General features: G+C 41.6%; 1 protein-coding gene across 4 annotated transcripts in view; it reads left to right on the top strand.

Moving 5' to 3' along the window:
• Nucleotides 1–9,907, top strand: part of USP7 (ubiquitin specific peptidase 7) — a 135,848-nt gene that overhangs the window by 67,277 nt on the left and 58,664 nt on the right. For 2 of the 4 annotated variants that reach the window (XM_018569848.1, XM_018569847.1), the window contains exons 13-14: nt 2,164–2,320; nt 2,945–3,001. In XM_018569848.1, coding sequence (XP_018425350.1) covers nt 2,164–2,320; nt 2,945–3,001 — 214 coding nt within the window. The remainder of the gene's footprint in view (nt 1–2,163; nt 2,321–2,944; nt 3,002–9,907) is intronic. The other 2 variants (XM_018569850.1, XM_018569849.1) reach the window with 1 other exon arrangement.

Here is a 9,907-nt window from a genome sequence, read left to right as displayed (position 1 = left end):
CCCCCCGCCTCCGTGGCTCCCCCCCCCCCCCCCTCCTGGACCCCTTGTTCTATCCCATGTGTTTTATTTAACTTTATAATCATACATTACAGGACACAAGATTAGTGTGAGCCATAGGTTATATGGCCACCTTGAGGTGATTGGACACTAGCAAAAACAAGCTGCGATGAGCCCCTCCCATTCCCCAGCAAGCTTCAGTTTTTTGCTAGTTTCCTTAGGTGATTGAAGTCTTCTCTCTACTGATACAAACTTGCCTCCTTTTTGTGGATTTTTTTCAAGATTCTGTTAGTAAGTCATTACCGCTCCATAGCCACTGTGGCTAACTTTCTTCAATGTTCCGAAATTATCTGGGACTTGCAGCATTGTACTCAGACTTTGGCTATAAGACATGGGTCTGGCCTGTAATGTTGCTTTGGGCACTAGAGCTTTTATTAGGCACTCACCTTGGCATGTAGTGCAATGCGTTTAGGAAGCCACAGGGTGCTATACAGGTCCATGGCTGTGGTCCAGCAGCCAGTGTCCATAAAGACCCCTTGGGGGATATGCCCACAGAGGAAGCCAGGATGGCGCTTGTCCCTAAAATTGAGGAAATCTTCCATGGTGAGTTGGTCCTAGTTCCCTTCCCTGAGTCTGCTGCAATGCACAGCCATTGCACCTGCTCAGACACCATTGTTCACTGTACATGCGCACACAATTTTCCTCTGTGGTGTGCATGGGTCTGGTCAGGTAATTTCTGCTCCCACAGCACATCATTGCTCGGACGTCTATTGGCCCCAGCTGCATACAGTGCCTGGCATTGAAGGGTTTAACCATTCTTTCTTTGCAGTGGTCAAGGTCGTGACTACCCCTTGGGGGACATTCCGCACTACACATCAGATCATAAGCACATTGCCAGTTAGCGCTTGGAGAATGATGCTGGGGGAAGGGGTTTTTAGTCTTTCCCTAAAGGAAACATAATAATAATTTTAAATCTGTATCTCTTCTCATGCTTGGGGAGAACTTCCCTTTGCAGCTGAGTGCCTCTTCCTGTAGTGCTGGCTCAGGTTGTGAACCTGCACACAGACACCATGTATCCATTTCAGAGACAAGGCAGTCTGCTGCAAAACAGAAGTTCTGCCCAGCATGAGAACAGATACAGATTTAAAAGGAAGAGCAGCAAAGAGAAGAAACAACCATGGATTACAGTAAGGCACACATTACAGTATTGTTTTATGTTAAAAAATCTGAGGGTTTAATGTCACTTTAAGCTTAGAAGCCCAAACTAGGTTTAGCTGCATTCAAATGCATCAGTTAACGTGGCAATACATTTGTGACTAATTATTTTGATTGACAGTGGGTCTGAGAACTGGAAATGCACAGTTACAAATTCCTAGTTCTCTGTTGATAGTTTAATTAACATTCCCATGGTAAGCAGCATTTTTACATTTGGACTTATAAGTTCGTATTGTGGTCGCAAAGGGGTTAAAGTGAAATGCACAACATAAAACTTTTTCTTTACAGCTAGATACATGTGGCTACAGTGAAAACTCAATAATACAATTAGAGTTCACTGCTACTAAACTAAATCTAAGCAGAACCCTGCTTAGATTTAGAAAACTGAATTAAAGTGTGCCTGTTGACTCGCTTTAGTTACTAAAGAAGCTCGGGACCAAAGAACAGACACCATCACCTAATAGCCTCTGACTATCTTCACAACCCCAGGATTTCTTAAAATCTGGAGTACTGTATTAAGTAAATATCAATTATCACTTCTGTGGTTTAAACTCTGCCTTGCCCTTTACACACCTCCACCAAATATTATTCCCTACCAGTGTGACCAATAGGAAGCCACAGGGGTGAGATTAAACAAGCTAGAAGTCAACCATAGAACTTGTGGTCATAATAAAGCGTCCCTTGTTATGGGTCTTGGCTTTATCCATATTAACTTTTTTGAGTTAATATGGTTTTATTTTTAGAGTAGTTGCATGAATGTACATTTCTCAATACATGAATGAGTCTTGGGCATAATGCATATTTTAAATAATATAAAAGGTATGCTTGTGAAAAGCAAGTAAAGAATGTGCTGGAAAATCTTCAGTAACTTATCTGAAAACAGTTGGTCATATGTTGAGAGTTCTCTGGTGGCTGACTGGAATGCTTTTTACCCCCCCCCCCATTTATTAGGTTTGAATTCCCAGAACAATTACCACTGGATGAATTTCTCCAAAAGCCTGATGTCAAGGACCCTGCAAACTACATACTGCATGCTGTGTTGGTCCACAGTGGGGACAACCATGGAGGTCATTATGTTGTTTATCTGAATCCCAAAGGAGAAGGCAAAGTATGTGTTCTCCCACTTAAATACTGAAAATGTGTGCATCTTGACGTAAACATATTTAGTTTTGTTTTTATTCACATATTCACTGAAATGTAACCGCAATTTTTTGAGGTATTATATAGAATTGCAGTTACCTTTTGAGTAACTGAAACCACCAGTGACTTAAAGTGTATTTAAAGGAGATCTTCCTCTGGACTAGCAATTTCCTGTTTGTAAGAAACTGTAGTATGACTACATATCATGACATCCTATAATCTGACTGTAAGATCTTTTTGATTTATTTTTTTTCATATTTCACTGTCTAGGTTAAACATATTTTTAGTCCATTTGGCAGGGTTAATGGATAACTTCAAGAAGCCAGGTAGCCCAGTTCACTTAAGAAATTACTGCTGAAGGATAACTTCTGGCTCCTATTTTTCAGCTGACCTCCAGTAAATTATCATCTTCCCTGGCTTCTTGAAATATCCAACTGACTTTTAGTTTACACAGTGGGCTCTGAAATTCTGTAATATTTTGTGCTCACCTGAGCTTTAGATGAGAAAACTGCTTTTTAATGGAGGACAGCTTGGAGCCCATATTCTGCTGATATTCTCCTAAACATTTTTTTTTTTTTTTCCTCTAAAATAGATAACTACTGGAGGCATTAACACTGACGTATGTGATCAGGAAACGGGCAATGGACAGGTAGTTAATGAATATAAGTACTGATGCTGTAAAGCATTGATAAATGTATATGTCAGTTTAGCACTGTAGTGTGCAGTGGTTTGGTAGTTTTCCACTTCATCTTCTCTTATGACACCCTTAAAAGTAACCTCTCAGGATAGAAATACAGGACTGCTATTGCTGGGGGTTTTTTTTTCTTTTCTTTCTTTTGAAAAAGGCACAAGCTCAAGGGTTGTTGGTATCCATCCCTCCCTACTTGAGTGCGTGACCTGAAAAATATGTTCTTATGAGGTATTCAGACACTGAACTGGCTGCTTCTTGCCTAGGTCAGTGACTTCCCGGCTACTTCTTGCCACCTTGTTCAGTTGCGCACTTTCTCTTTCTTGCCGACTGGCTCGGTTGCTCACTAAGTAGAGAAGTAAGAATGAAAGACCACAAGCTTGCTGCTTAAAAACAAGCCAACTTTCATTTTTTATCCTGACAGGTTTCCTGTCGACAAAAGAAATTTGTCGAGTAAAATACTTTTCTAATAGCCTTCTAATAGCCTTCTAATAGCCTTCTAAAGTAAGCATTTGTTCGGTCTCCTGGGCCACATATCATTTTCAGGGCAATGAAGTTCTCTATGCAGATGATTAGAAGTTTGCCATGAGACTAATATGGAAAATGGAAGCTTCTGTCTGCCTGCTGAAACAAGTATTTTGCCTGCTGACAGATTCCTTTTAACTTAATGGATTATCCCACCTACCTAATGGGATGGGTACTGTAGTGCTTAGAAAGCCCTGCCCTAATATACATCACCTTTTTTTTTTTTTCCCCCTGTCTGATGGGAGAGGCATTAGTGTTGACTCACCACAGTTAGAACCATTGATGCAGCAAGGCTATCACAGGCCTTCTCTTTCTAGAGTTCTACAGTTGACAACAGATGGGACTTTGCTAGTGGAACTTGAGGGATGGAGAAGTGCTAATTTAGGATGATGTCTGCGCATTGAGGTCAGATGACCAGAGGTTGCGTGTCCTTTGTTTTAGTGTAAAATGCAACAAATCCAGCACAATTCATACAGCAATAAACCATATCTAGCAGGTGTGTTGTGGTGTAATGACAGATGGCTCCATCACAGTAGACATCAAAGATTAGATATCACCAGCTCACCATACTGAAAGCTGTAGGTAGAACATTGATTCGCCACCCATAAAAATCAATGTTTTAAAGCCGCCCGGGGACTACTGCCTGAGGAAGAGTGTCCCAGCAGCCTCAAATTGTCACTTGGCTGTTGACTAAATGTCCTACATTTACTTTTCAGTATGGTGCATGATCTATAATCTTGTATTTAGTTGTGTGACAGTGCGTCCTTCTATATATAGTATTTAGGGAAATGCATACAAAGCCTGTTTAGTGTTGCTGAAATGGAACACTTATCCAGAATCTTCATTTCAAGTAAATGCCTCTGGTGGTGCTCTGAACATGGTTGGATGAGACTCTGATTTACTCAAGGCAACTGTGAACTGAGAGTCCACCCTTGCTAAAGTAGGGTTTTTAGTATTAGCAGCACATTCACCATAGTCTTCCGTTTAGATTAACGTCTGGCACTCTTGTTTTGAGTGTCAGATAAACTATTGCTTCAGTCGATCTTCTGACAGCAGTCAACAGTAAGGGAAGCTGACAATTGCTGAAGCAATATAAAAAAAAGTATGTTAGGCAGTAAAACAGATGAAAAAAATATAAACTGCAGAACAGAAACTGACCCACTGTACAGCATTAGCAGATACTTAAGTATCTTGCTAGGTGCATGCTTTGTTCTCACTTTTACATGTAAACGCTTCCTGCGATCCCTGTAGGTCGTGTAAAGGTCAACTGAACTTGCTTTTAAATTCACTAAATACATTCACGGTGCATCAGAACTAAAGGTGTGTAAAATCTTTGTTTTCTTTAAAAAGCAACCGCAGCCTGTGTAGAAACGCCTGTCCCCTGGCAGCATGCTGAAGAGAAGGACCCTTGCTCTGTTTGTAAGCAGTGGTCTTTGTGCAGAGTCTGACATTCCACCATAATATGCATACTTGAGCCTTATGGCAAGAACAGCGGCACTGTAGTTTCACTTGCTGTTGAACATGCTGGTGTTTATATATGTTTGTACGGTGACTAATTTATCATTCATTTGTTTTGTTATTCTTTTGCTTTTTGACCAAGTTGCATTTTAAAATGGGGTTATAAGATCTGAGGCCTTAAGTGTATGTGAATCCTAACAAATATTTTTCTCCCTGTAGGTCTTGTAAATATACTGTTGAAAGCATTTTGTGATATCCGTTTTAAAAATGCAAAAAAAACCCAAAACAATTTTGCTGATCTTTTCAGAAATTTAGAGCGGTCTTGTGTTCTCTGCCGTTATCTCGGAGACTGTTTTTGCCTTTCTAGTTCTTATATTGGACTGAACATGTATGGCTGAACCTCAGCCGTAACACTGTCACAGCACTAAAGACTATATTAGAACATCGATACCACCGACATTAACGATAATCTTCCTAAAGTTGTTAATATATGAAAGCTTTGATGCCTATTTGCTGTACGTCAAATTATCGTCGTCAAAATATTTGTGGAACAATTTGTCAGATATATTAGTAAATTTGTTGTTCCCATACTTAAAGCCAACACTGAGAGAAATGTATGTTGCCATTACTGACTTTTTTTTTAGAAATGGTAGCTGGCTCTGGTGAAATAAATAGTGGCAGCTTTCAATTTTTTATGCAAGGGACTGCTAGCTATGAAGCTAGTGCATTAACATAATGACAGCTGCCACCAGATCGCTTCTACGATCTGGTAACCGGGCGCGCCCCCTGCCCGACACCCCCACCTCGTTTCCTGGGCTCCGCTGCCCTTCCTGCCGGCCCAGGACCAGCTTGCTGGGTGTCAGCGGGAAGCTGGGGAGGACTATGGGACCAGGAGCGATGCATATTATGTCACTCCTGAAGTAGAGCAATAAGCTATTGAAGTGTGATCTGCACTTCAATAGCTTAGAGTGCAAAGGTGATACTAGGGGTCTTTTGGACCCCCAGCATCACCTTAAAGAGTACCTGTCACTGCCAATATGCAATCACATGGGGGGCTTGTAAGCCCCCCTATGTGATAGCATTTAAAGTAAAGTAAAGTTTAAAAAAAATTTCAAAAAATATATTTTAAAGGAGAACAATGGTGTCAGTGTTTTTCCCCATAGTTCTCCTTAGGGTAACGGGAGGACACAAACTAGCGTCCTCCCGTTACCCTAAGCTCAGTATACTCGCGGTATACTGAGACGCCGGAGCGGATCCCGACATGGACGTCGAGATCCGCCCAGCTGCGTGAGTGACAGCTGGCTCTGCCTATCTAGAGGCAGAGCCAGCTGTACCCACCCCGTCCGTTCTGCCATTCAGCACTGGCAGATGGGAGAGGGGAATCCAGCCCCTCCCCATGTCACGGCAGAGAGCCGTGACAGGATCGAGAGGTGAGCGAACCCGGTATGTGTTTGCTCACCTCCCGATCTACTGAGCCGACCTGTGACAGTCTCATTGTCACAGGTCGGCTAGAACTATGAGGTGAGTGGAAATCACTCATCTCATAGTTCTCCTTTTAAAAACTTTTTTTAACTTTAAATGCTATCACATAGGGGGGGCTTACAAGCCCCCCATGTGATAGCATATTGGCAGGGACAGGTACTCTTTAAGGTGATGCTGGGGGTCCCAAAGACCCCTAGTATCACCTTTTACACTCTATTTTATTCTATAGGTTCTAGGCTTTCAGTAAATATTTAATGTTTGGTGGTTTTAAGTAATTTTCAGGTGTAAAGTGTGCATTATAACATAGATGCAAAAATGAAAAAAAAAAAAAAAGGCCTTTGTCCTTAAGGGGTTAACAAAAGTGACCAAATAAGATAAATTCATTTATTGGGTTTAGCTATGCTTTAGCACTACGTCTGGGGAGGTGGTCTGCTCATTTGTTCACATCTGCTATATGCTGAATGAGCCCCTAAACCACTTTTACATCACTATATATATTATTGATTCAGTCAAATGACAATGTTAAAGGAGAAGTATTGGGAGAGTAAAATGTACTATTCCAAATACTATCACAAGCCAACTCTAGAGATTGAGATTTGAGTGATCACAAAACGCTTGTTTCTCAGCTCAGTCTTTTCCATGCAGAAAACAAGTGAGTGACGGTCACTGCTCCCCGCAGGGATTTATACAGGAAAGGGGGCAGGCACAGCTGGCTCTGGCTCTAGAGAGGCAGAGCCAGCTGTCGGCATATAGCGGGCATTAGCTCACTATTTGTTGAGTTGGAGTCACAGGGGTACATTATACTCCTGTGATCCAAAATAGATCTAAAGCCAAAAAAGTTTGGCTTTAGTACTGTTACTGAATAGATAGCAAGTTACTTAGTGGGTCATCTACAGCTATAACTTTTTTCTTTATTATAGAAAAGAACTGGAAATTTGGCAAAGGTTGTTTTGCTGTTTGGTGTTTAGCCCATATTTCTCATAATCGTTACTAGAGGTGCACCGGAATTAAAATTTCAAAAACGAAACGGAAATTTAAAAAAAATGTCAGGCCGAAACCGAAAATGTTTTTTATTCTAACGTTTTCAAATAAATATTCATTTTTATTAAATATTTTTAAGTTTTAGGGGCTTCGGGGAAATTTTAGGGGTCTAAACGGACCTCTGATATTTCTCTTTTTAAATAGAAAAAGTGATTGAGGACATAGTCCTCAATCTCTCTTTCTGCAGCGCCAGTTATAAATGAACAGGAATCCTCTGAGTGTTCCTGTTCATTCATAACATGAGAACATAGTATGTTTTACTACATCCACAATCATGAATGAACAGGAGGTGATGTAGATCAGGCCTTCTTAAACTTTCTCCACTCACCCCTTTTTGGCCAGAAAATTTTTAAGGGACCAACGTCGGTCGGTGTCTCCTCCCTCCCCTAGCGTAAGTCTGTGTCTCTCTTCCCCCCAGCGTCGGTCAGTGTCTCTCTTCCCCCCAGCGTCGGTCAGTGTCTCTCTCGTCTCCTCTCCTCCCCTTCCCCCTTGTCTTCCAGCGGCTGTGCTCCACTGATGCTGGGTTAAAGAAAGTCCAGTCAATGTAAAAAATAAAAACCTTCTTGCGCACACGTGGTCAGGAAGTTACCAAGTGCACAGGGGGGGCTGCGACCTTAAAAACTACTCTGCAAATTATACATTAAAGTGGAAATAAAACAATCTAGCTTGGAGCCCAGAGCTCCTGGGCCCCTCACACAAGTACCAGCCATACTCCCCTGATGGCGGTCCTGGCCGGGGACTCGGATCGCGACCCCCCTGTTCACTTGCGGTACCCCATATGGGGTCGCGACCCACACTTTAAGAAGCACTGATGTAGATTACTTCCCATTCATAATTGAGTATATAGTAAACATACTGTCAATTATTTGTACCGCAGTCCTTCCTGACAACTGTCACAGGAGGCTGCCTCCCGCAGCGCTTGGCTGCCTCCGACAGTTTCTCTCCTCCCCGCTAGGACACAGAGTAGCGCACAGCGGGGAGGAGAGAATACACGGATGCACTGCAGTATCGGCCAGAAAATTGCACTTTCGGCTGATATATATCGGTGCATCCGTTATCGTTACTATTGACAACACATATTGAGCCACTAAGTTAGGTCAAAAAAGCGTGACCAGGTTCTGAAAGGGGTACCGCACCCCTAATGTATCAAGTCAAAAAATAAGGGAAGAAGTGGGGCTTTTTAGGTACCAAGTGACAAAGACCAAAAATTACCACATGATAAAACAAGAGTTTTTTTATTACACAAAGGTTAAAAGATGTTTAAAAACATAATTGATATGTGCAGATTACAAAACAGAAAAAGAAAAACAGATTAATCTCCAAATAACCATTACAGAGTTATAATGTGAGGCTAGATGGCCATGACAAACATAATTGATATAGCATGTTCTCGTCTACAAATGCCTCTTCTTATAGCAGGAATGGTGATTCTCTCTCAACGCGTTTCACACTCCAAGCGCTTCCTCAGGAAATAGAGCAGATCGCTCCCAGAGAGTAATCTGTGCGTGCCAGACCAGCAGAGCAAGGGCCCAAGCATGCCCAAAGACAGAGGGGACCTCCCAATAGATGGTGGGGAGAGGAAGGTCCTCTCTGTTTTGGGGCATGCTTGATCCCTTGCTCTGCTGGTCTGGCCGGGCGCGCACGGATTACTCACTGGGAGCTATCTCCTGAGGAAGCGCTCGAAGTGTGACATTGAAGCGTTGAGAGAGAATCACCATTCCTGCTATAAGAAGAGGCATTTGTAGACGAGGACATGTTATATCAATTATGTATGTTATGGCCATCTAGCCTCACATTATAACTCTGTAATGGTTATTTGGCTGGCTGGCTGTTTTTCTGTTTTGCAATGTGCACGTATCAATTATGTTTTTAAACATCTTTTAACCTTTGTATAATAAAACAAAACTCTTGTTGATACTTATTATGTGGTAAATTTTGGTCTTTGTCACTTGGTACCTAAAAAGCCCCATTTCTTCCCCTTATTTTTTGACATTGAGCCACTAACACGAAAAGTAATATGACATCTCCTTAATTAGGACACAGATATGGAAGGCTGAAAGTTTTTGTTGGAATTTGTCCTGGTGTTTACAATTAAATATTTCCCAACATTTCCTGTCCTATTGACAGGAGGATAAGAATTGAGAAAAAAATCTTTCAACAGGAAGGCTTCTCCAACTTAAAAAACAAACCAAAAACTGTTCAGCTGCACATTGACTTTGGAAAATGTATGTATTAAGTAAACCTTTCCTTTGCCATTGTTTATAGCACTGGGGGTCAACTTTGTAAATATAAAGCCTCAATTGCGCCCCCCCCCCAAAATGTCCAGAGGATGGCTGTAATTAAAAATACACAACAGCCATA

The sequence above is a fragment of the Nanorana parkeri genome, unplaced genomic scaffold, assembly GCF_000935625.1.
Source record: "Nanorana parkeri isolate BGI_ZX_2015 unplaced genomic scaffold, ASM93562v1 scaffold1412, whole genome shotgun sequence".
Taxonomy (NCBI): Eukaryota; Metazoa; Chordata; class Amphibia; order Anura; family Dicroglossidae; genus Nanorana; species Nanorana parkeri.
The sequence above is the reverse complement of the archived record's forward strand: the minus strand, read 5'-3'. Positions and strand labels throughout refer to the sequence as shown.